General features: G+C 39.7%; 1 protein-coding gene across 1 annotated transcript; it reads left to right on the top strand.

Moving 5' to 3' along the window:
* The first annotated feature begins 954 nt into the window (after window positions 1–954).
* On the top strand, window positions 955–27,730 carry CHMP4C (charged multivesicular body protein 4C). The gene is made up of 5 exons (XM_047727801.1): window positions 955–1,349; window positions 20,805–20,982; window positions 24,099–24,213; window positions 27,136–27,301; window positions 27,511–27,730. Exons 1-5 carry the CDS (start codon window positions 1,160–1,162, stop codon window positions 27,573–27,575), a joined length of 714 nt encoding a protein of 237 aa, XP_047583757.1. The 5' UTR covers window positions 955–1,159; the 3' UTR covers window positions 27,576–27,730.

The raw sequence follows: 27,730 nt of genomic DNA, 5'->3' as shown, positions 1-27,730 counted from the left end.
AAATCCATTTTCCATGTCTTTGTAGCAGGTTCAGCACCGGTTTTCAGTCGTATCCATCATCCATAATCATTATCTTGGGGCTGTCCTTTCATCTTACCAAACTCTCTGCTTGCAGCTCTAAGAAACAGGGCTGAGATAGTGGGCATGAATAGAATGTTTCTTTTTTCTAGGATGCGCTCTCCTTTTTCTTCTTAGGTGTCTTTCTAAAGATATTTACAAACACAGGGGGCACTCCATTAAAGGTTTTTGATACACCAACATCCACACTGAAAGCTTCAGATACCTACTTACAGAATTGAGTGCAGCAATCACACTCAGTCCTGACATTAGGAAGAGAGGAGAATACCATCTTTCACCCACTTCAAACCATGTGAGGATGATCCAGAATCGATCCGTGCCAACTGGCAGCCAGGCACACTTCAACCTGCCCAGAGTCTGCATCTGCAGAGACAAGCCCAGTCAAACCAGTTGCTCCCAGAGTAAACCGCTTGCCCCCAGACCTACTTCAGAGTGAAGGGCCTAGAAGCCCTTGCCTCCCACACCATATACACCCACAGGAACATACCTGAATATTCTTATTCACAAGGACAGAGACCTGAATACAGAAACAGTGTGATCGCACACGCTCAAAAGTAAAAACACGTGTGTGGAATGAAGTTTTATTTGTTTGTTTGTTTAACTTAATTGGGGTCGGTAAATCTCACTTTCCGGACTCACAGGAGACCCCCGGAAAATTGGTTCGCTTTTCTCGGAGCCATTAGCAAACCAGTCAGTCCTTCAATCCTGGGTGTGTCTTCCGTGGGGATCAAGCAGCAACTTTGTGGCAGTCTTGTTGATCTTTTCAACTCTTTCCCCTGCTCTCCTTTAACTCCCAGAGGGCCGGGTGGTGCCGGCCTGGAAGAGCACAGCCAACCGGACTCCGGTGCCTTCCCCGCCCCAGCCGCGCCGAGGGGCGGGGCCCAGCCGGCCGCCCGCCAGGAAATGCCCAGGAGTCTGTGTCACCTGCCCCCGACGACTTGTTGGTTCCCTGGAGCGCTGCCTTCTAGCGCAGGGCGCCCCCCCCGAGACCTGAGGACCGTCTCGCTTATCTGCTCCCCCGGCGCGGCCCGGGGAGCTGCTGAGACACTCCTGGGAACGCTCGCCCCTCTAATCCACAGCCATGAGCAAGCTGGGCAAGTTCTTTAAGGGGGGAGGCTCTTCTAAAAGCCGAGCCGCTCCCAGCCCCCAGGAGGCCCTGGCCCGACTTCGGGAGACCGAGGAGATGCTGAGCAAGAAACAAGAGTACCTGGAAAATCGAATCCAGAGGGAACTCACCCTGGCCAAGAAGCACGGCACGCAGAATAAGCGAGGTAGGCTTGGGGTCTGGCTGCAGGAGTGAGCTCTCACCCTTAGGTCTCCAGCTCTTTCCTTGGGGGCAATCAGGCCCACAGCACCTGTTCCCCAGGAGGCCAGGTTTACTCCCACAGCCTTTCTAGGAACTGGTATTGACCCCCAGGGCCAAAATTCTCGAGTCAGCTGAGCGAGGCACAATCCTGGATGGCAAAATGTTAGGGAGTTCCAAAGAAGACCAACAACAAAAAAAGCTCAGAATTAACGTAAAAAAACCCAAACCAAACAAAACCAAACCAAAACAAAAAAGATGAACAAAATATCAAAATTTTAAATAAAGACAGAATTGGTATTATTGTTTTTTTTTTCTTTTTACTTCTGGCTCTTATGACGTTCTACAAGGCCCTTTTTAACTTTCTTTAAAAAAAAAAGTGATATTTTGTCCATCGTGAATTTTGTTGCGTTAATTTTGAATTATAAAAGCATTGCATTAAAATATTATTTATCTTGATTACTGACTTTTTTTTGCCCCCCCCCCTTACATTTTACTCCTGTCTTACCTTACCCTAGTCCAGCCCTGCTGACCTCAAATATCAAGTTTTCTGTTACGTGTTTATGTATATTGAATCACACATTTTAACTTGACTGGAAATCTTCTGTGAAATGTATTCTAGTATGTTCTGGTTTGCCTTAATCCTAAGCCATTGAAGAGTTTAGTTGGCTGTTCTGCAGTTGAGATATTATTTAAAAAAAAAAACAAAACCCAAAAACTAAACTAAACTAAACATTATATTTCCTATCACTGGTTTTTACCACACAAAGGACTTTGAACCAGTAATGATTCTTGGTGCTCTTGTCGCACCTTGAACCCTTTGTTATTTTCCAGAGTTAATTGGTTTCTTTAGTGTACTGCTCTCTTTATAGAGAATAGACGTAAACAATACAGTGACACATAAAAACCCAGGAAGAGGTTAAAGTGATTTGGTCTTGTAACACCAGAAATAAAAGTGGTTTTGTAATGGCAGACTCAGAAATAGAAGCGGCAGTCCAGGACTCTGCCCACCACCTAACCCTGAACTTGCATCCACAAGTCAGACTTCTTTAGTCGAAACAAAGCTCTGGGAAGATTTACTTAGCCCTAAATATGCTGCCATTGTTTTATGCAGGAAAGGAATAATGCCTTCTTGAGTTGGCCTTGAAAACCCTGCCGCTTCCCATAAAAATGTGCCTGATACATTTGTGTCCACTTACTACCAACGATAAAAAGGCCAAGTTTCATTTTTCTCTGCTGCTGCTGTGCTACGATAGTCTAGCCTGTTTTAGAGTTAAATGCTGGTTTCTATTTTTACTTTTTGTCCGAAAATATTTTGGGAACCTAGTTAGTGGCAATTTCTAAAGAGATACCATGCTATTATGGCCTGCTAAAAGTCATGGCCAGTTCTGTTTCTCTGTTCTTTCTCTTCTGTTTGATATGCACTCTGAAATTTGCATAATGTCTGTCAAGGGTTGTCTGTCATTCTTTTGTTTCTGCATATCCCTTTATCTACAGTGGTGGCTCGGTAAATACTGGTTTTAAAAAAATCTTAAAAATTGGAGGCGCCTGGGTGGCTCAGTGGGTTAAGCCGCTGCCTTCGGCTCAGGTCATGATCCCAGGTCCTGGGTTTGAGCCCCACATTGGGCTTTCTGCTCAGCAGGGAGCCTGCTTCCTCCTCTCTCTCTGCCTGCCTCTCTGCTTACTTGTGATTTCTCTCTGTCAAATAAATAAATAAAATCTTTAAAAAAAAAATCTTAAAAATTGAACATCTGCTTCTAGGAAGTGGTAAAAATGTAGATTTGCTTTTAGAAGACAAAAATGTAAGGTAATAAGCCTTTTGTTTTTTTCGGAAATGTTCTCCAATTGTTAATGCACTAAAGTATACTACAAATTGGCTTTATTAAGACCCTATCCCAACATTAAAGACAACATTAATTAAGAGCATCAATTTAACTTCCTTAAATCAGTTAAGTAACAGATGCATGTATCATGTGCAAATAACCAATTGGGGTTAGAGAAGCCACTTATTCTTTACCGTTTATCCTTGGGTATTAGCCCAGGCCGGGTTCTACAGTGGTTCTGGGAGAAGAAGGAGGCTAGTTAGCATGAATTCATCTGTACTCTAAACTATGGAAAGAATTCAATCGCAGGCCCATGTATTAGAAACCTTGTCAATATCAGCATTTTCCAAATAAATCAGATAACTTCATGTACAGATAGTTTCTGTTTCCCATTAGCTACCAAGAAATATTTTCACATACACAGTGTAATCAGGCCCAATATAGTTAGTACACAATGGGCCTTGTGTTACACAAAGCTGTATGTTATACAAGACTGTATATTGTGCTATAAGGTCTATAATTTATAATCTGAATGACACAATGTATGTGCAGTTAAAATTTTGCTTCTAGACATGGTTGGTCAGCTAGCATATACTGCCAAGAATAATAGGTTGAATGGCCACCTAGCCCTGTATCAGAAAGAGCCACACTCCTGGTCATTACAAAGTCTTCAGTGGTCTATTTCTTCACAAAAACAGAAGCTTTGACAGCATTCTGAATGCAAAAAAATGGGACATTGGCTAAAATAGTTTAGAGACACCTCCTTGCTTCCCATTCCCAACAGGCTTACGAATCCAAGAGGTGTATGATGAACTTAACATTAGAAGGGTAGTGAGGCTTGATCTCAGATGTGCCCCAAGTCCAGTTCTTGGTTTGGGTGTATTTCTGACAGAGGGTACCTCCCACAGGACTCAGCACCCTACAGGGGACGTTGTTGCCTTGAGTGAGCTTTTCATATGGGGTGTATCAGAGCCCCTGAAAGGACGAGTCAGGACTTCATTGAGCTAATGGGACAAGCTAACAAACTGTTTTTGCTTGCCAGTGTATGTTTGGTTATACAGAATTTAGTCTGAAACTTGCTCTCATTGTATCTCATACCAAGTTGTGCAGGCATAGCTAAGTCTTCTCACCTCAAACTTCTTCGGTAGTTACCATAATCTACCAAAAAGAACCTGACTGTGCACCACAAAATTGGTTTCGCAACACCTATGATATTCAAGGCCCTGTTGATCTAAAAGATTAACACTTGGAGCAAGATTTATAGTTTGGTTAAAAGTTTTGGAGGTCAGTGAGGGTGGAGATGGGGTAACTGGGTGATGGGCATTAAAGGGGGCGCTTGATGGAATGAGTGCTGGGTATTATATGCAACTGATGAATCACTACATTCTACCTCTGAAACTAATAAAAAAATTTTTTTCTAGTAGTCATATTAGAAAAAAAAAAGAAAAAAGTTGGAGGTTGGAGATTCTTTAATGCAGTTTATGTAGATTACCCCGCTTTATAACTGGTTATCTGCTTTGTGGAAAAGCAAACTTTCTACAGACCACTTAGATTTTTTCTCTTGAGTGCTGTCATCAAGAGCAGTTTTCTTTTCTTTCTTTCTTTTTTTTTTTTTAAGATTTTATTTATTTATTTGACAGAGAGAGATCACAAGTAGGCAGAGAGGCAGGCAGAGAGAGAGGAAGGGAAACAGTCTCCCTGCTGAGCAGAGAGCCCAATGCAGGGCTGGATCCCAGGACCCTGGGATCATGACCTGAGCCGAAGGCAGAGGCTTCAACCCACTGAGCCACCCAGGTACCCCCAAGAGCAGTTTTCAATCCTGGCTGTATTTTAAGTCACCCTGCTGCCTGGTCCCAGTCCCATAGATTCTGATATAAATAATGGGAGTGAGGCTCAGGCACCAGTATATTTTCAAAGGTGCCCTCAGGGGGTGCCTGGGTGGCTCAGTCTGCCTTCGGCCCAGGTCATGATCCCAGGGTCCTGGGATCTAGTCCTGCATTGCACTGGGCTCCCTGCTCAGCGGGGAGCCTCCTTCTCCCTCTACCTCCCCCCCAACCCCTCCTCTGCTCATGATCTCGCCCTCTCACTCTCTTTCTCTCAAATAAATAAAACGTTGAAAAACTAAATAAAAATAATATCACTAGGAGATGGCCATAGGTTATCTTTTGTTTAAATATAATGTTCTGATCCAGGTTTTACACATTTGATAGGAAGTAATTTAGTGTTGTAGTCAGGAGCCTCGGCTTCAAAGCAGACAGACATGGGATTGATTCCTAGCCTTGCCCTGTGGCTTAGACATTGAGTGGCTTCAGACTGCTTACTAGGCCCATCTAATTCTCAGTTCCCTAATCTGCACAATTGTGAGGATAAGACTGATCCTCAGAGTTGCTGGATTAATGACATTATCGTATAAAACTCTTAATTCAGAGCTCCAAAAATATCGGCCATTGTAATAACAGTATTTTCTTTTTCAGCTAAAATTGGCTTCCTACTAAATTCCATTTACTGGTTCAAATTTTGTCTTCTGGAATAACAGGATAAATCTACTCCACCTGTCATGTGAATACCTTTCGCATATTTGAGGACAACAGTCATTTCTTTGTGTCTCCTGTTCTGTGACCTCGACTCCATCAGTCACCTCTCAATTATCCCTTACTGTGCTAAGGTTGGCTTCCCAGGGCCAGGTCTAGGGGGAGGTGAGAGACCCCTAACACGTACTTGTGTGACCCTGAGAGTGATTGTCCCCTTAAATTTACATCCTAGGTATCTCTGTTACTTACCTCATCCTAGGCTGAGCAGGAACATCAAATATGTAATTACGTGGAGAGGGATGGATCCAGAATGGGTTACCCACAGGCCTTAGGCTATGGGAAGTGGTCTGAGAGAGAGGAAAGGGTGAGACCAGGAAGGAGAGAATTTGGCCACTACCCCTCCTCAGGATATTATTACATATCATTACATGTGATTCTGGTGAATCCTGGCAGCTGAAGCCCTTCCACCTCTTCATCAGGTATCTGATGAATGAGATCCTAAGACAGAATCTTTTATTGGAGTAAGCCAGCTCACTCTGAAGCCTGGGATTCCCCCCCCCCCCCCCCCCCGGGGAGTTGGTGGGGGAAGGCTGAATTTGCTTTCAGAGTCAGACTTGGTCTTCCTTGGAGTTGAGGGTGTGACCATGATCCCATTGATTTAGCCTGGACTCTTAAGCTTGCTTTTTACTATAGTCATCACAGAACTGAATTCTGTAGTCTCAGACACCCGGGACCAGAAGGATTTCAGTATAAAAAGAATCACATCTGTGTCAGTTGTGTGTTAGCTTTGCACCAAAGTAGTGAGGGCACAGCATGCGTGGCTCAGGTAATATGAGACTGATGCAGAAGGCCCTGGTGGATGGGAGCTCCCTTGGGAGATATCACTACTGGGTGACCTCGTTTCTTAAGAGTTTCTCAGATAGGGCCCTCAGGTGTTTGTTGGACCTTGAGGGTGTTTGTTATAATGTATACTCACAGAGACACCCTCAAAATTCTAACATAGTGAGTTGAATGTAGGGCCCAGAAATCTGAACTTGGAACAGATAACACAGTGATTCTGACGCCCACTACAGCTTGGGAAACTGAAGAGGCATTTAGTATTCCAAGAGCTGCTAAGCAGGCGACCTCTACCCCCTGCTGTTTTCTTCCCTCCCTGTGCCTGTTGTTGCTTCCTTCCTCCTCCATCTCTCAGGGACCCAGATGAGCACTATCTATCCACCTTCCCTTCCGTTTCCTGCTGAAGACACATTTCTGAAGCTCCTGACAGATCCTCTGTAGCGGGCTTGAATCAGTTTTCCTGATGGAAGTTCACATAGTACTGTGACTCCATAGTTCTCCAGTATTCAGATTACAAGCAAGCGTCATCATAGAGGGTTTGCTTGCCTCCGATTATCTGATTTTTAAAAAGATTTTATTTATTTGAGACAGAAAGAGAGCGCATGTGTGTGTGAGAGAGAGAGCGCACAAGCAGGGGGAGGGGGACTCCCTACGAGCAGGGAGCCTGTATGCGTCAGGATCCAGGGACTCTGGGATCAGGACCGGAGCCAAAGGCAAACACTGAACCAACTGAGCCACAGGTGCCCCTGATTATCTGATTATTTTGTACCATACTCTGTGTATTCTGGAGCCAGAGAAAAGAAAGAGTTGTGGTGTTTTTTGTTTTTGATTGTTGTTGTTCTTAAAGGTTTTATTTATTTGTCAGAGAGAGAGAAAGAGCACAAACAGGGGGAGTGACATGCGGAGAGAGAAGCAGGATCCCTACGAGGAGACCGATGTAGAACTCCATCCCAGGACCCTGGGATCATGACCTTAACTGACAGACACTTAACTGACTGAGCCAACCAGGCATCCTGAAGCAAAGAGTTTTATTCCTGGGGCATTAAAAACCCACATGTGAGTCAGGTCTTATTCTCCAGTCATCTGTTCTTCTCTCTTCTGTAAAACATACATCTATGGAAATGTGACACTTCCTCAGTTTTTACCCCCAGTTTCTCTCCTCCAACTTCAGGAGCTCTGCCAGGGCTTTCACCCCATCAATGGGGAAACCTAAAACATCTGAGTGGCCCCTGGGAGCCTATTCACTTAAGTTGTTGTATTAAAACTTCTCACATTCCTACTACCTCCCTTCACCCTCTGAGCCCTGGCAGGGACCCTAGTAGACTTACACCCCCATTCACTCACTTAGGTATCGACCAGCAGAATGCCCTGGGCTTGTTATCTCTTTTGTTCTGTTAATATTGCCTCAGTTTGCTTGTGCTTTTTCTGATGAGGATCAGTTGCTTTTCACCAGTGGAGTTGGAAAGAGTGAAAAATCCCAGCCAGATTTACCCTCTCCCCATTTAAATCAATATGTGAAGCTTGTGTTCAGTATTTTACATTTCTGTTAAATAGCATCTTCTTTTCAATTAAATCTTAAAATTCTAATTTTATTGCCTTATGTGTGCGCTATTTCTTTTTGTTGAACCAGTCACAAATTTGATCAACAGCTTTTTTTTTTCTTTCTGTCCAAGTCTTTTGTAAAATAATATTGAATAAGACAGAAACCAAGGACAGAGCCTCATGGTATGCTTCAAGACTTTATTCCAGGATAACCTCTACATTATAGTAACAATATTTCATCTCCGATTCAAGTAAGGCATGATTACCAATTTGACAGATCAGCACTCCGTGAGTTCTGTTATCCGTCTCACTATCCATCTCAGGAAGACACCTGATCTGCATTTCTAGCCCATATCATCTTATTTCTCATTCCCTTTCCCCTAACAATGCTTCAGTATACCTTGTGGATTATATTCCTGAAACCAAACTATATTCACACACTTCTGCTTCACAAATGCGGATTTATGAACTGAGAGTGTATGAGCTTCACCAGATTCACGTGGAGAGCTTTTTAAAGTGACATACCCGGAGATTCTACTTCAAGAAATCTGGGAAGAGTCCAGGAATGTGATACTCAGGCCTTTCTGGTTGGTTTTGATGTGCATAGAAGGCTAGTGGTGGTCTATGGTTTTTTATTTTTCTTCCTTGAGTCAGCATCTCGTAACCCAAAGAAAACAGGCCAATGAGATTAGTTTGATATTTTTCATCTTTGTGAGCTCATATTGACTTCTAGTTATCTTTGTCTTCTTTCCTAATTTCTCAGAAACCAGAGTGTAGGGAGTTTGTGCTCTAGAAGCATACTTCCAAGTATCTGTGGCACAGATTCTTACAGTTTGCTGATGTGTTGTAGCTACTTCTAGAAGGGTAGTTGGTACCATTTCTTGTGTTATATAACTACATTGAGTTTTTCTTTTCCTCCATGAATTTGGGGCAGCACTGTACATTCTGGAACTGTCATTATTATTGTTCTTCATTTAAGTTTCACAAAGCTAGAGAGTGGAGCTTTTCACAAAATACTTACATTGTACAAAGCATATAATTTCTTTGGTATATACTATTTTGCAGTGAATTGAATTAGACACAATAAGGTAGAAAATTTATTATTAACACCATTAACACCATAAATATGCCAAAGTCATATGATTTATATAGTTCAGAGAAACTATAGCAGGAGATTATTGTAAGCTTGCCCTCAGCTGTAGTTAGAATTACTTTTGTGTTTCTCAGTATTTAGAACTTCTAATTTCAGGTTAGATTTCATTTTCAAGAAAATGGAACTAATGCAGGATAGTGTAATCAATGAGAGGTAAGGCAAGTTCTAATACTGAGTTTTTTAAGTTTATAGTGCTTTGCTTTAGCAATCAGGTTTGGAAAGGGCAAGCGTGATTTATTTTGGGATTCATTTTTTTGTAATATGCTTAAGTACATGTGACTATTTGTACTTTTTAAAAAAAGATTTATTTATTATTTATTTTGAGAGAGAGAGAGAGAGAGAGCGCACGAGTGAGTGCACACACAGCAAGGAGAGGGACAGAGGGAGAGACTCTCAAGCTGACTCCCCACTGAGCACAGAGCCTGATGTAGGCTTTATCCTGTGACTCTGAGACCATGACCTGAGCTGAAATTAAGAGGCCGATGCTCAACCAACTGAGCAACCCAGGCACCCCTCTCTTTGTACTTTTAAGGGACCAAATATTACAGGTACTTAAAATATATTTTTTAAAATTCAATTCTCAATCTTTTGCCTTAGTAAACTGTAACCAGAACTTTTAATACACATTGGTAATTTTAGTTTCTCCTACTTTTTTTTTTTTTTTTTTTTTTGGGACCATCATTTGCTAGAATTCAACAAACACACAATTGGCTTAATAAAGTTTGCAGAAGGAGAAATGGCAAAAAAACAAGAGTCTGGAACAAATGAAAAGCAACTAGTAATCTACTTCCTGACTAACTGACTTCCCTATAATAGAGATCTTGTGTTCTTACCTCAGACAGGTGATTCTAATAGGGAATTGCTTATTGGAAATATTTGGGATTTATTCCAAAATTTTTGCTTTAAAGCAGTGAGAGCTCCTAAATCTAGGCCCATCAGTCTTTAAGCCCACTGCTAAGCCCTTCTCCCAGATATCTCTGACTTGTGGGTATTTCCAGTGAGAGGATGGAGGCTAGCCAAAGCCTACTGTGATCTGCTCTGGGCAACCTCTATCAACTCTTCCTCAATCTAGTGACCTGGTGACTTAAATACCAATGCTGTGATTGCTACCCTCAAAACAAAATCACCCCCTGAAAGCAAGCAAACAAGAATGGTGACTTTAAAATAACAGGAAAGGAGAAGCTGATTATTCTCTGTTAAGAGTTGGGAATATTTGCAGTAGAAGTAAAGTATTTAAAAATAACATTTAATGTCAACCATCCAGCTAAATAAAATAAAGTGCATACTTTTACAATTGGCTCACATGTAAATTTAGAGGAATAAAATCCTGCAACCAAATACTCGACAGACACGTTTGACATTTTATTCTCTATTTAAATATCAATTTCTGGTGAATCTTTTTGGTTCTTTCACATAGTATTATATGCTGCATATCCATAATGGGTGTGTCTTATTTGCTTTAGCAATAATAACATGGTTCAATGGGCCTTTCTCAGCAAACAGTGCAAATTCCATGACTGATTCTTGCCATATATTTAGTACCTGTAACTGAAAGCCAATATAACCTTGGAGTTTGAACAAAGATACTATCCTAACTCAAAACTTAAACTTCGTTAACTGCAGCAAGAAAAAAAATATTATAGTTATGTTAAACCAATTTATACATATTTTAAAGATCACGCATATACGAGCCTTTGGTTTATCTTTCTGTGAGCAATATGAAAAATTTTATTTATATAAACTACCTTCATTTGTGGAGTGTTGTTCAGCCACTTAAATTGCAAAGTTAAAGAATAGTGTAGTTCATCACCAATAGCAACATAAACCTATTCTTAAAGAATTTCAAATGGATACAGTGATCTCAAGGGTAGGAGCTATATTTTCTAGATTTGTTGATCATAGACTCTCAAGGCAATTATCATAGATTCATAGACCGTGAGGCCTGACGGGCACTGTAGAGATAATAGTTTATTGGTCCTCAGAAGCACCTGTAAGCCACAGACACAGTAGTAGGAAATACTGATGCATCGAATGAACAAGGAATACTTCATACAAATAGAAAATAGAAAATATGTTATACATGCAGACACACACATATATACACATTTATACATACACACATATTCATACATATTTGCACATGCATAAATACAGATACATATACATGTGTATATATGTACACATGCAATATAGAATTACATTTATAGGTACATATGTCTGCCCTCTAGAATTAAGCATAATTGCTATTCCTGACTTTCTATTTAATATTTGCTGGTCTGGTATTCATACTATTTTTCCTACATTTTAGGCAGTAGCAGGACCATAGAGGTTACCAATGTGTGTGAGGTTACTAATAATGCCAGTAGCAAGTAAAAACCTCATCCAATCCGTTCTATGTTCTGCCTGGTCAAACATTTAGTTGGGTTTTTACAAAGAATATCAAATACATTTTAATGACTGCATTGGTATGTTGTTCCAATAGCAGGTTAATTCGACTTGCCTGGCAGTTGACCTCAGAAGCAATTATAAGAAATAAGAATTTCAGTGGATATATAAAATGAAGTCTTATGCAAGCATTCTTCCTTTTTTGACAACTCAAGGCTGATAGCACTTATTGGTCATGACTTTTCACTCTCAGATTTAATAATCTCTTGTGCGATATCCTGGCAGTAAGAACTGCTTCATCTCCAAAAGTAACTGTGAGCTTTTTAGAAAAAAAAAAAAAAAAAAAAAAAAAGTAGCGTCATTTCTGTTGGAAAGTACCTTTAACTTCCTTTGTCCATTTCCTTTCTTTCTGGAGATGGGAGAAAGTGCTAATTATCTTCCTTCTAATCTTTTCTACTTAATAATATTAATTAGTCACTCGCTCTCTTTCTTTTCCACAGATTTCGGTCCAACATTCTGCTTCCAAATGTCCCTTTCCTCAGAATATCTCTTATTTATTTTCTCCAGTCTCCTTCCTTTCCACTGTTTTCTCAGGCATCTGCTGTACCATTGTATAATCCACCACGTCATTGTCATGTTCTAATCTTTTAGCTTGCTCTTTACTCTTTTTATGACATTTAATATTGGTGAGACCTCTGAAAATATGCATTTAATATTGGTGAGACCTCTGAAAATATGGAGGTTACTTATAAGATCCAGCCGGTGTGGCAGGCTGGTGTGATTTGCTCTGTTTTGGGGTGGATGCTTTCTGGCTTCTCCTATATCTCAGTGAGAAAATTCACATTGTTGTCCAGCAGGAGATTTGCGTCAGGGAGAGCACTGGGGGCTGGGAGGACTCCGTCCTGTGACACCTGTTATCATTCATGCTCTCTCCTGAGCCATGTGTTTGCTGTTTGTGTCTACGTGTAGACTGTCACCCTGGCTTCATCCCCATCCCCTCCTCTGTGGCGCCCTTCCTTACCCTCCAGAGAGAGCTTGTCCGTTCCCTCTGTGTACACACCTACCTCCTACGTGGCACGTTATTCTCCGTCTATGTCTCCTCTGCTACTGAAATGTAACTTACACATGTTAGTATCTGCAGTCACAGTTTCTGGAAGATAGCACGTGCTTGCTAAATGCTTGTTTCATGATGAATAAGTGGTTGAACATTCTCTTTTCGTATTTGACACTCTGAGATTATAGCCTTATTTCTTTGTCCCTGCGGTACCCAACATAGTGGTGGTCGTGTGGTAGGTCTTCAGCATATACTCCTGGAGTGGCTGAAATGAATGTATGAGAATATTTTTTTAAACTGAAGAAGGCCAGGGGAATTCATGATGCGGGATTCCTGGTCAAATGAACCTTCAGTTTTCTAGTATTCTGCCAGCTGTTTTCAATCTAACCTGTGACTTTGAACAGAAGCATTTTGTTTTCATTCTGTTTGCAGAAAGCTTACCATGAATGATGCCTATTCAGATGGTGTTTTTCAAGAACTAAAACAAGGTGCCATAAATAGAAGGTATTCTTTAATTGATGAAGTAATTTGTATGTGAGTAAGAACAGGGCTCACCTTTAAGATTCTCAAATAAAACAACATGATTATGGCACTTCCCAGTTAAAAGCAAGAGATGACACGGCCATTATGTGTGACATATGTCTCTTAAGCACTCTCTGGTAGTTCTCTTCTAGGCCTCATCTTTCAGGTCTTCTCTAAAGAACATCCATTCCTGGTAGAAAGAAGAGCTATCATAATGCAGTTTCATATTTCACACACAGGTTTGTCTATCGTCACTGGATATGATGGTTTCTGAAAGGTTAGTCTTTTTTTGGTAACTAATGAATTAACAATACATACATGTATACACTCTTTTTTTTTTTTTTAAGATTTTATTTATTTATTTGACCCACAGAAAGAGATCACAAGTAGGCAGAGAGACAGGCGGGGGAGGGGGGGAGCAGGCCCCCTGCTGAGCAGAGAGCCCAATGCAGGACTCGATCCCAGGACCCCAAGATCATGACCTGAGCCGAAGGCAGAGGTTTAACCCCCTGAGCCACCCAGGCGCCCACACATGTATATACTCTTAAATGAGTGAAGAACAGACTGACCTTTAAAACCAAGATGGCCTATATGTTATACGAGCAATGAAATTGTAACTTTTTTTCTGCCATTTTTAGTTATTTTTCGTAGATGACTGAAAGCCTTCCTCCTCTGGCCATGTAGTAGTGGAGTAAAGTGGTGTAAGGCTGGTGCAATTTTGGTTCGAGTGAGTAATTCTTAAGTTTCAGCGTCTTTCCTCATGAGGTGGTAGTAAGGGCTCTTCATGTATCCCTTCCCAGCAGTCCGTACAAGCCATCATTCCGCGACTCCATTGCTGAAGGAACGTCACTGTGAAGCCAAGAGACAAAAGCCCTGGCTGTTTCTCCACCACAAAAGAATACAGTAGATTCCTTTGTTTCAGAAAGAATGCTGTCCAGGTCGCACCTGCTGCTTAAAAGCACAGACAGGAGTTTGAAGATTGAATTGCACCTCCTACACCGGTTAAGTTACATGGCTCTGAGAACATCCTTCTTTGCCAAATCAGGAACACTGCTAAATTTGCAGTATTTGTTCCTTGTCTTTGAAAATAGGCAGCTATTTCTTTCCCAAATTGTTTATTAGAAAAAAATCAAAGCCTGTCTGACTCCTGGTGGGCCTGAGGCATCATCATTTCACGTGAGAACCAGGTCATGAGTCTCTTCACTTATATTTCTTGGCTCTTTGGAACGTAAGGCTCTTGTCTCAGTGTTTGGAAGAAATATACCAGACCAGGCAGAAGGCACAGCAAGTATCTGGTGTCCTAGGGCCAGGCCCAGCTACACAGGAATCACTGGGTTTGTTCACACAAGGTGATCTGAAACATGGAAGTCAGATTTTAAATTTGGAGGACTTTGCATGCAAATCCAGATGCTTCTGGTAGATCAGGCTGAATGCTTAGCTGGTTGCCAGAGTTCTGCTTCTTCCTGTTGACCCCCTTATCCTGGGGCCAGGGTCCACTGCCATTTATTATCACTCTTATGCTATTTTGTATTACAGTAGACTAATATTCCTCTCTCAGTAAACTAATATTCTCTCTCACAGGTGAGAAAACAAAGAAGGCCTTTCTCCCTAACCTCTCTCTGCTTCACTTACCTTTCATTACCTGCCTGGCTCCTTCTGAGATTAGGACTCTGGTGCAGGCCAATCCGTAATTTGTGGTATGGGAATTAACATGTAAGTTGAGATCCCAACTCTTGATGAATTTTCAAATTTCTCCCACATAATTTGAGGGGCAGAAACCATGTTAACATAGGCATTTAAAACTGTGTTCAAACCAGAACTCATTATTATCAACAACAAACATTTGCAAGGTTGGGCGTTATACCATGTGGCTCCCACCATACCGTTCGGACAACCCTGCAAAGGAAATAATGATGGTGATTGTGACGTTCCCTAGTAGTTAGTAATCACTCATTATGTGTCAGGCATGGCACTAAATACTTTGCATATTTTATTTCAATTAATCCTTAACCACAGAATGAGTTATATCCTCATTTTCCAATAAGCAACCTATGTAAGGTCACTCAGCTATGAATAGATGGAGCGTAGGTTTGAAAGTAGGCAACTTGACTCCAGAGTACAGTGGTCTGTTGTTGTCTGTATTATTGTTGTTGCTATTATTATTATTATCCAAGTAGGGAAGGTCACTTAAAAGTTAAGGTTACACTCCAAGGTTATTATGGACAGTTATTAATTGATAAGGGTAGGATTAAAATGTAACTCTGAAGTCTCATCCTTTATATCACGTTGCATTTTTTTTTATTTTTAGAAAGTAAGCTAAAATTATTTCTTACCAGGAAACATGGTACATTTTTAAATAGAGAAATCTAAAGTTTTTCTGAAAGAAAGAAAAAAGAAAATGCTTTTGGGTCAATGTATACCAGTTAGGTTCCAAATAAGTATAGTCACTGAACCAGCCTAACAGGATAGGGAGGAGACACACTTGGAACACTCCACTTCTGGATATGTTGGGTGGAGATGTGTATTTGAAGTTTAGCTTCCTAATATTTTCTAATGGTTTCTAATATTATGTTCCTGTTATGGTGAGTTACAGCAAAAAAGCCAGTAACTTGTTGCTCATTGGCCTCAGAAATAAGATACATAATTACATTAATTAATAAATGTTAGGTAATTGCTATTTTTAATAATAGTATCTAATTGCTAAGTGTCTACCTTGCATGGGGACTATATAAGGTATTTGCCATAAGTTATCCCTGATTCTTAAAACAATCACCCAGCCTTGTGGGCATTATATCCCTGTTTCCAGAACATCACACTGAGGCTCAAAGAAGGGAAGTGACTTACCCAAGAGTACACATCTATTAAGTCATGGGAGAAGAATCACACTCTGGCCTTGAAGGCTATACTTTTCCTATTATACCATGCTGTCATTATACTATGTTAACAAAATTATCAGATTTATTTATTTAATTTTCCTTCATTTCATCTTCTGTACAGTAGATCAGTAATAGTATCTACTCTTGCAGTTTTTGTGAGTGTTAATGACCATTCACATAAAGCACTTAGCACCAGTTTAGCATATAACAGATGTTCAATGTTAATTTTTGTTATGTATTTTATTGGCCCTGTGCCAGGACCTGAGCCAAGTACTGGGGAAATAGGAGACTAGGATACTACATCTTTCTTCCAAGGGCTTATAAGTAGTATAGGGGATATGGGGTAGAATAGGTTTTACCAATAATTATAATCCAGTGTGATAAATGCAGCAAGATATATGGATCCGTAGGCAGGGTGTTAGCATGGAGGGTCAATTCTATACTTCCCATGCTGGGGAGAAAACCCCTGCACAGCTCTGGTCATTAATGTGATGAGAGCCTCTCTATAGGGCGATATTGTATGATATCATAGAAGGGCCTTTATGAAGAAAAATTTTTTTTTTAAAGATTTTATTTATTTATTTGACAGAGATCACAAGTAGACAGAGAGGCAGGCAGAGAGAGAGAGAGGGAAGCAGGCTCCCTGCTGAGCAGAGAGCCCGATGCGGGACTCGATCCCAGGACCCTGAGATCATGACCTGAGCCGAAGGCAGCGGCTTAACCCACTGAGCCACCCAGGCGCCCGAAGAAAAATTTTTTAAAAAATTGTTTTAGTTCTTTCCTAAAGGACAGGCTAAGCAAATAAAAACTCTTTTCTAAATAAAGTGTCAGTGCTATTCAGCGGGGACTTAAATTGTGATTTTGCACCTGAAGAGGGAGCCAAGTGGAACCTGAGAACCCTGGACTTCCACAGTGTGCAGGATGGGGAAGACAGTTACCACTTACAAGGGAGAAGGAGAACAATGAATGCTCCACACCTAAAATAAAGGTATTCTTTGTCAAGCCTTTCTACTTGCTCCCTCCCATGGAGTACCACACCCACTTCTTCAGAGCTTTGGGCAGCCTTGCCTTTCAAGAGACCTCCTGGGAAAACACTCTTGAGTAACTACAAGAAGCCCAGCTACTTATACTAACTATTCTAGTCTTTCATTGATAGATATGAACTTCTAACACAGACTCAAAAGAATTTAGATGAAAGGTATTGCAAGAAAGGGTTAAGATAAGCAATGCAAACAGCCAAACCCAAGAGAAGAGAGATAATGTAGGAAATAAAAAACATTAAAAACAAAACTTGTGTTAGTATCTTCAGGGAGATTCAAGAGGCTGTTGAATCATAAGGCGAGAATGGACTGCCATAAAAATGAGCAGCTAGAGGAAAAAATTCTTAGAAATTAAAAAATATAATTAAAAATAAATAAATAAATAAGTGGGCAAAAAGTAAAATAAATGTAGTTGAAGACTACTTAGTAATTCAGAATATAAAGTTAAGGAAGTATCCTAGAAGATAGAATAAAAAGAGAAAGAAATTAATAGATTGGAGGATAGCACCAAGGAACCCAATATCTATCATATAAGGGTTTCAAAGCAGAGAATGGTTTGGACAAGGGTACAATTCAGATTATAATACAAAAATAAATAGGGACTTCAGAAGAAAATAGGCAGGCGCACCTGGTTGGCTCAGTCCTTAAGTGTTGCCTTTGGTTTAGGTCATGATCCCAGGGTGCTGAGATTGAGCCTCTTGTTGGGTTCCCTGTTCAGCAGAAGTCTGCTTCTCCCTCTCCCTGCTCATGTTCTCTCTCTCTCTCTCTCAAATAAATAAGATCTTAAAAAAGAAGAAGAAGAAGAAAGTGGGCAGAAATAATGGAGGGGAAAGAAGTAATAAAAAACATAAAAGATACAGTTTCTCCAAACTGAAGGAAGGCTTAATTCTTCAGGAAAAATAAAACAAACAAACAAAAAATCCCTCACCAATTATTTAGTTGGGAAAAGCAAAAAATAAAAGACACACACTTAGTCCTGTGCTGGTGAGACTTCATAACTCTAACATAAAAAAGAAAACTGTAAACATTCCCAAAGAGGAAATAAGCTAACAAATTTTCTACAAAGGGATAAAAATAATATTATTATCAAACTTTTAGAATATTAATTACCCAATGACAATGAAATAGTCAAATCTCTGAAATATTTCGAACCTAGAATTCTGTAAAAAAAAGTTCAAACTATTATTCAAGTTTGAAACAAAATGACATTTTTAGACCTCTAGGTATTTAGAAAATCTATATCTATGCACGTTTTATGAAAAAAAATTAAGATTTACTCCGGTAAAGGAAAAATAATCCATGAAGTAATGATGTAGGATACAAGAATCAATAGTAAGAAAATAAGCCAGCCACTATAGTTTAGTGTAAATTGTTGAAATTGTGTCTGTCAAACTTAATGCAATTGTTAAAAATTGAAAGGAGAGTAAAAACAACTAGTAATCATCTAGAACTAATAAAATTTTAGATTATTTTAATCAAATGTATAAAGTCTGAGAAAGGAATCTTTTTTGGGAACAATAAATTATAATTAATTTTTAATTAATTTTAATTTTAATTAATTTAATTTTCAACATGGATAGAAAACTCAATTGTATATGTCTTTTTTAAATATAAGAGTATTCTTTGGAGAATAAATTTAGTATATATAGCTGTCCAACAAATTATAGAGGGGAAAATAAACAAAGAAAATTTGATCAATATACATAAAGATAAGACAGCAGAAGTAAACAAAAAATATAATAGAAAACACAAAAAGATGATAATAAAAAGACAATTTTAGATAACGTATCAGTCATTACAATAAATAAACATGAGTTAAAATCTTATATTAAAAGATAAAGACTATTTGAATCTGTTGAAAACAGTCACACAAACTACCTATTCAAGTATATGCTATTTGTAAAAGGTGCAATAGAGCAAATGGAAAATAATTTTGAAATAGAGGTCCCCATAAAATTATAACAGGCAAATTGTAACAAAAAGAAAACTGAAACATTAAAACAAAATGCAATGTAAGGCAAAGAGGATTAAATGGGACAGAGAGTGATATTTCATATTGATAACCAGTGAAATCTGACAAGAAACTATAATGACTATGAGTCTTTGTGCACCAAACAAAAAACATTAGAATAAGTAATCCAAATCTCTTGGAATTATAAGAATAAATTGATCAAAACAGAGTTTGAAGAGAGCCTTCTTTCAGAAATCTCTGTTGCAGTAACTTTTACGTGCTTTACTCTGAAACCGTAAAGCTATTTGAGTTTTTTTGTCAGTTCCATTTAATTATCTTTATATTAACATTCTTCTGCTGCTCTTTTCCTGCATGTCCTTAAATATGCTATCAAAACTCATATTTTAAGGTCTTTTTTTTTTGCAGGGGTGCCAGAGTCAAAAGGACTCCATTAATTTTGTGATTTTCAAATGAAGCAGGTAAAGTTTTTTTGCTGAAGAGCTAAGGGGAGTATATTTGGATATTTCGCTGAAAGCAACACTTTTCTCTTACCAGCATGCCATCCAATCCTTGAGTATGACTTTAACGGTATTGATTTTATGGATGCTCATGGTTAGATGTAACCTTGCTAACCATCTCATAATCATTTTAGACCAAGACATGAAACTCATCATCCTAGGTTTTGGTTCCAGCTGCCACTCACTGTCTACCTTCAAGAAAGTCACATAACTTCTCTGGATCTCAATTAACTTGTCTCTGAATTAAAGAAATTGGGATAGAATAGTTATTAAGATTTCTTTCTTCCTCTAAAGTTTTATTTTTCTACTGCATGATTTTTATTCATATTTTTATCTATTCTTTTCCTAAAATCCTATATTGTCGTGGCCGGTGTGACAAATCGACCAGGAACGTGAGGGTAAGAGGATGAAGAAAAGAACTCAAGAAGCAAAGAGATGGGGGCAGGAGGAGCACTGAGGAGGATGTCCAACAGTGCTAAGTTTATTCAAAGCACTAAGGCCATATATATGGTGATAATAGGAGAAGCAATACACCTGTGTCTAGTTGAACAACCATGAGTTCCCATAATAAGTTTCACATTTAACTATAAGCAGACCTCGTGACACCAAACGGCTGATGCCAGTACAATTGTTCTGTATTGATACAGCAAACCTGAAAGTAATTTATGGGCTGTACTAGGGCAGCAGGGACCAGCAACGAACTTTTGACCCCAACTGAATTGTTCTCATTTGTTTAACAAGCATGTGGGAAGTCACTTAGGCGAGCGCACAACACATAGCACAGACCCTTTCTCAGTGCTACTCAACTTTTCCCGTCCTAAACCTTTTGTTAGGTTATTCTGACTTTAAAGGAGGCACAAGTTAGGGACTGGTTTGGTCCTCGTCTCAAGCCTTATTGTGGCCTCCCACACTATATTGACAAAAATACTTCTGAGAAATATTTTATGAATATGAAAAATGACTTTTCAACCTCTTACCAGATCTTTGGAAGAAAAGAACAGCAAAACATTTGAGGGTGTGGTAGTTGGTGCAGGTGATTGAAGGGACAAATGTTAGTTTCTCAGCTTTGTTTGGTGCCCTCGTTGTCTGTAGGGATCAACAATGCTGAGTCTATGGTTGGTGTGGAGCAAATGTCTCTTGAGTAAGAGGCTTGGGCTTTCTCCTTATAAATGTGGCTTCTCCCTTATTTAGCTGCATTGCAGGCACTAAAGAGAAAGAAGAGGTTTGAGAAGCAGCTCACTCAGATTGATGGCACACTTTCCACCATTGAGTTCCAGAGAGAAGCCCTGGAAAACTCACACACCAACACCGAGGTGTTAAGAAACATGGGCTTTGCGGCAAAAGCGATGAAAGCAGTTCATGAAAACATGTGAGTGACTTTGGTCTCCCTCCAAGTCATAAATTCCCTCAGTGTTGAGAAGAGCCTTTGGAACTCCATGATGATTTTGATAGGAAGGGAGTTAGTTATTCATTTGAGGATTTTTGACATGTTGGAATGGAATGCCCCCTCAAAGAAGGATTAGAAGTTAGAATAGGGAAGAAAGAAAGAAAAAAAGACCATGAGAAAATGAAGACATTCATTTTGCCCTTAGGTTTCCCAGTTGTCTCAATATTGTCAGATGCTCCAACTATAAATGCTTTTACACTATAGGTTATTATTTTTTTTTAGAGGATTTTCTTTCTTTCTTTCTTTCTTTTTTTTTAAAGATTCTATCCATTTATTTGACAGAGATCACAAGTAGGCAGGGACACGCAGAGAGAGAGAGAGAGAGAGAGGAAGGGAAGCAGGCTCCCTGCCAAGCAGAGAGCCCGATGTGGGGCTCGATCCTAGGACCCTGGGATCATGACCTGAGCCAAGACAGAGGCTTTAAACCACTGAGCCACCCAGGCGCCCCTATTTCTTTATTTCAAAGAGAGAGTGACAGAGAGCACGAGCAGGGGGAGAGGTAGAGGGAGAGGGACAAACAGACTCCCCACTGAGCAGGGAGCCTGACGAAACAGGGCTCAATCCCAAAACCCTGAGATCACTACCGAAGCTGAAGTCAGACTTTTAACCGACTGAGCCACCCAGGTGCTCCTCACACTGTAGTTTTAAAAAGGCCTAAATGTCGACACCTGTGAGTGTTAGAATGATCAAATAATGGTTGCCAAACTTTGGTTATCAAACCTTTTGGAAAACCACAAAAGAACACAGATGCCCAGGCTCCTTGAAGCAGGGTAGGGATTAGGCCTTTTGTTTTGTTTTGTTTTGTTTTTTTTTTAATATTTTTTATTTATTTATTTGACAGAGAGAGATCACAAGTAGGCAGAGAGGCAGACAGAGAGAGAGAGAGGAGAAAGCAGGCCCCCTGCCAAGCAGAGAGCCTGATGCGGGACTCGATCCCAGGACCCTGAGATCATGACCTGAACCGAAGGCAGAGGCTTATTAACCCACTGAGCCACCCAGGCGCCCCTAGGCCTTTTGTTTTTGATCACCAAGTTCCCCAGGTGATTCTAATACTAGCAGGTGTTTGTGAAACATTGACCTGGAAGAATAACTATGAGCATGGATTTAAGGTCAGATTTTTCTAAGTTACAATCCCAGTTTCATTACCAGCTATCCTTGAAGCAAATTACTTTGCCTTTCCCTGATTCAATTTCCTTAGCTATAAATTGGAGATAATAATAATTCTTACCTCATGTAGTCATTGTGAAAGTCAATGAGATACCAGATACAATGCGCTTAGTTTCTGGCACAAAGTAAGCACTCAGTATCAATACTCATCATGGTAGTGGGGCTGGGGATAATTTGCTGTACATCTACACTAGGAAATCCATGCGTGGGACCTGATCCTTTCTTGAGATTGGATATGATGGTGAAGCCTGGGTCAAAAATGCATAAGAAGGATGCCTGGGTGGCTCAGTTGGTTAAGCTGCTGCCTTCAGCTCAGGTCACGATCCCAGGGTCCTGGGATCAAGTCCCGCATCGGGCTCCTTGCATAGTGGGGAACCTGCTTCTCTCTCTGCCTCTGCCTGCAGCTCTGCCTGCTTGTGTTCTCCCGCTCATGCTCTCTCTCTCTCTCTCTCTCTGACAAATAAATAAATAAATAAAATCTTTAAAAAAAAATGCATAAGAACAATGAGTGGCTGAGGGACCTAGAGAAGTGTCCATGGATGGGAAGAGTGGTGGTGGCGGGGGAGGCTGGGGCCAGGGAAGACTTCTTTGCTGACATTTTCTTGCCTTGATGATTCCCTGATGATTCCTTGACAATCAGCTATCATTTTGACAGCTTCAGAAAGATCATTAGAGTCGTTATCACAGTCAAAGTCCTCTCTCACTGCTGTCAGCGGTGTGCTAACTGTGTCACAGAATCACAACCTTTCTCTCCAAGTAGTTGAGCAGCTGCATTCCCCTGAATTCCTTTTGAGAAAAATTCAACCTCAGGCCCAGACTTTACTCCTTTTCAGAAATAAGTTCCTTGTATATTTGTTACAAATATAATTATAATAATTAGAGATAAGGGGTGATAGGAGGGTGCTAAAAGAAAACTTTTTATGTAAAAAAAAAACCCTTGGCTTTTCCCATAAACAGAGTCTGGGAAACTTGCAAAATATTTATTCCACTGGGAGTCACAATTTCAGTGTTTATGTTGCTTAATTATAAGGAAAATTGTCACTTCTCTGGTATCTTATCAGTTTACCCTAGTTTCAGAGTTGGAGGAATGATTCAGAGATGGGGTGTGGTAGAGAAGCAGTCCAGATCCTGGCCTTAGGCAGGTGGTTAGGTCTGGAGGGGTAGGGGGTGGTGATCAGGTACTAGGAACTGTCATCAGAACAGCTGCCCGTCATGGGCCTGTGGCGATGTGGGTTTCTGTGCCCAAGTTGCTGACTCTTCTGAGGGCTTCCCAGGCCTCACCCTTTTCTCATTAGTATTCTACCCCCTGGCATCAGCAGCTATGGGAAAGCCCTCAGGAAGTCAGGATCTCAGAACCATGAGGCATTCTAGAAAAATCTCTCGTTCCAGAGTTCAGCTTCTCCAAAAGGCTGCTGTCAGGTAGTGGCTGCTGAGAGTCGCCATAGCTTATCTTAGTCATGGTGGTCCTTGGTGGTCCATGGCACCATTTCTGCTGACTTAATACAGAGCAGCATATATTATTAAATTCTACATATGGCCTACCTACCAGACAAAATTTCTAAATGCATCTACAAATATTGTTAGTTTTAGTCTCTAGTAACTCCTGAATGTAATGGCTATCTATCAAATATTTAAAATATATGTGCATATGCAGGATTATTAATTTTCTTGCAATGCAAGTTATTTTTAAAGTTGATAAATCTTATCACCAGAAATTTTTGTTATTCTACTGAAATAACTAAGAGTTTACATTAAATTAACTCCTTTTCCATATGGGATTGTATCTAAATTCGTAATTTTAAAGTAAACTTCTGAAATATTTCTTCTTTTTTTTAACTTCTGAAATATTTCAACAACATATTATCTCCCAGGGATCTGAACAAAATAGATGATCTGATGCAAGAGATTACAGAGCAACAAGATATTGCCCAAGAAATCTCAGAAGCCTTTTCTCAGCGGGTCGGATTTGGCGATGACTTTGATGAGGTAGGTAACACAGTGTAAAGAACAGGATTGTGGTTGCTGGAAAGGATAGCTTCCTCCCATATATAGCAGGTGGGGGTTCTTAAATATTTTCTTAAATATCATTAAAGAATAAGTGGTATTTGTTAGCGATGTATTTCTCTTAAGGAGGAAATGAAGTGCTGGCAACCCTGATTTAAAAAAAAAGATTAATATGGTTTAGCAAACTACCCCCTAATTAAGTTTTCAGCTATTAAGGAAAGGCAGCATGTGATTATGTAGAGTTAGTGACTTTTAATGGCTGAAGCTTAAACAGCCCCATTACAAGGAATCAAGTGCTCACACATCTGGGCAAAACAAAGCAGATTGTGTCACTCTGCAAGGAACAGACATATCACGCTCTGCAGTTGTTAAATTAGAGGTTAGTCTGCCTCTGTTTATTACTCAGTCTATGAAACAAAATAAATGTAGAGTGGCATTATTAACACACACATTCCATTTAGATTAATCAGTCCAATAATAGAGACACTAATTATAATGGTGGTGTCTGCACTGTGAATTTCAGTTGTTCTACTCAAAGCACATATAAGTAGGACTAGTGTATGTTTCGAAATGTTTCCAGTTCTCTGATTAGTATGGGAAAGAATCTGACTTTTTACATCTGCCTGGTGTTAAAATGATACATCTATGAAGTAAGATGTGGTTGCATAGAAACCTGGAAAGTGAGAATTGAGTGTCAACAACTTTTAAAAAAGGTGCAGATGGTCACATGTGGGACTTAAAAAACAAAACAAACAAACCAACAGGAAAAAAAAAAAAGAGAGAGACAAAAACCCCAGGCTCTTAAATATAGAGAAGTAATGGATGGTCGCCTGGGGGCATGTGGATGAGGGGAGGGTGAACAGGTAAAGGGGATTAAGAATGCGTTTATCGTGAGGAACTCTGAGGGGCACATACAGTTGTTGAGTCACTGTTAATGTTAATTATACTGGAATTAAAATAAAAAACTCTATCTCCTCCTCCCCCCCAAATGGTGTAGACCAGGGGTTAGAAAATTTGGTGTTGAGGCCAAATCCTTCCCATGGTCTTTCTGTATGATGCCTGAGCTAAGGCTGTTACATGTTTAAAGGACTGCAGAAAATAAGAGCAATGATAATAGAAACAAAGAACGCTGTGCAACAGAGACTGTATGTGGCCAGCAAGCCTAAAACATCGCTATCTGACCCTTTACAGAAAATGTGGCCTAGCTCTGGTTAGGCTAATAAGCATCTAATGAGTGCATTACGTATGATATGGTGAAAGGGGCTCTGGACTCGAGGACATCTGGGTTCTGCCATTTGTTACTTTGTGTAAGTCTCCTCACTTTTCTGACCCTTAGTTTTCTCATCTGTAAAAGAAAAATTACTGGTTTGCTTGAATATCTCTGAAGTTTCTTAAATTCTAAAATTATTTTTCCAGTGAACAAGTGTTTGATACTCAAAGTCTATAATCGATGGGGGAGATGATTATTCTGTCATATTTGCTAAAGCAAATATCAATATCTTCTTGGTGCTGTTGAAACTAGCAGGTGCTATTGGCAGTTCTGGGCACACATTCAGCGTAGGCTGGCGTGGGCAGCCATTACTGTATCGGTTATATTTGTTCCCATTTATTTTGTGAGCAGAAGTAGGCATTGCAATATTCATCCTGCAGGCATGTTATTCATATTGTCTGTGGAAACCTGAAAGCACACAAGTACACCGGCCATACTATTTCAATTGCCCTGATGACATACACATTCATGATTTATTTCCTTTTCATGAGGTAGACTTAACAGTGGTCAGACAGTCGTTAAGCTTGCTGCACATCTGATATAAATTGACTTGATCCAATGTTGTGGTTGGCTTAAGTATCTGCTGTCATGGCGCAGAGTATTGTTACTCTTACTTTAATATAAGATAATGATTTGTTTATTACCTTTCTCCCACAATCGATAATGAGTTCCTGAAGTGTAGAGACTGTTGATTTAACTTTGCATCCCCAACACCGAGTTCAATACCTAACCATGAGTGAGATCTCAATAAATTTGTTCAATGATGAATGAATGAATAAACAAAGAATCTCCTTGGTCAAATGTAAGAGTGCCTTAGGTCATTTCCAATAGCGACAGTCTTAGAATTCTATTAACAACAAATTTAGTGTTGACTCCCAACCTCTCTCAGAGTGGAGGGGGAAAGATCTTGGACTCTGAGTAGTCATGGAGCCAGTTAGATCTGAACCACCATAGTTATCTGAGTTATCTGTAAGGCGACTTAGGCCTTTAAAGTCTCAAACTGGTCTTGCCTCTCTAAAGTTCTCAGGGCAGAGAATAGTTTAGGATGAAACCAGACTCTCTGAGACTACAGCTGAAAGAAGGAAGTACGGTGTACCTACCTTGAGTCGAAGTTTTCTAAACCCAGACACACAGAATGATTTATACTGGCTTTGGTAAGTTAACAGAGAAACCATAGTATTTTTGATTCTTTTACTTTCTGTACATTATGGTTTTGCTATACCGGTTGTTTTATCTTCAAAAGCATTAGCTGAGATGAAAATATTTATTTGCTCCAATTAAAGTTTTTACAGATTCTTAATTTGTTACAGTAGAAAAGAAAAGATACATTGGAAAATGACAGGCAAGGTGTAAATTTCCTAGAAACTGTGGAGGTTATATATTCAGCTAGCACAAATTACTTGAATAACTGTTTACTGAAGTATTATAAGATTAACTACGACAAATTTGCACAACCCAAAATATTCATTTTTTAATCATTGCTCAGTGTTGCAAAAAAAGACTTAGTCCTAAAATAAATATTCCATTTCACTGGGTTCTCACATCAATTGGGTAGCAGATGTTCTTATTATTGTGTTTGAGGAAACCCACTTCCTGAAACGTTAACTCCGTAATTTTCTTTCTCCTATGTTCAGGATGAGTTGATGGCAGAACTTGAAGAATTGGAGCAGGAAGAATTAAATAAGAAGATGACAAATATCCGACTTCCAAATGTGCCTTCTTCCTCCCTCCCAGCACAGCCAGAGAGGATGCCAGGGAGAATGTCAGCCACGGCCTCCACTGCACATAGATCCCGAGCAGGTCTGCTGCCCACCTCAGCTGCCTGTGGTCAGATAGTTCCCTGAAATAGTTAGCCAGGTTGATTCCTTTTAGCACTTATTTTTTGTTTCATAGATACATACCTTTTTTTTTTTTGATACATACCTTTTAATACCCATATGCAAACCCGTTTTTTGTGCTGCAGTTGTGAATATCACCATTTGCTAATTTTTATCCATTTTATGTTCCAGCATCATCCAGGAGGGCAGAAGACGAGGATGATGATATCAAACAATTGGCAGCTTGGGCAACTTAAACTAAAATGGAATTCGTGGACACCTGAATTAATGAGCTGTACATAAGACATAAAAAATGTTTTTGCCTTGTTCAGAAGTTAACAAAGGCCCTGTTTTATATTCACACTGGATCAGTAATTGTCTTTTAAGCCTTATAAATAAAAGTTACAAAGAA

Source organism: Lutra lutra, chromosome 4, assembly GCF_902655055.1.
Source record: "Lutra lutra chromosome 4, mLutLut1.2, whole genome shotgun sequence".
Lineage (NCBI taxonomy): Eukaryota > Metazoa > Chordata > Mammalia > Carnivora > Mustelidae > Lutra > Lutra lutra.
This window is presented reverse-complemented; position numbering and strand designations above follow the sequence as displayed.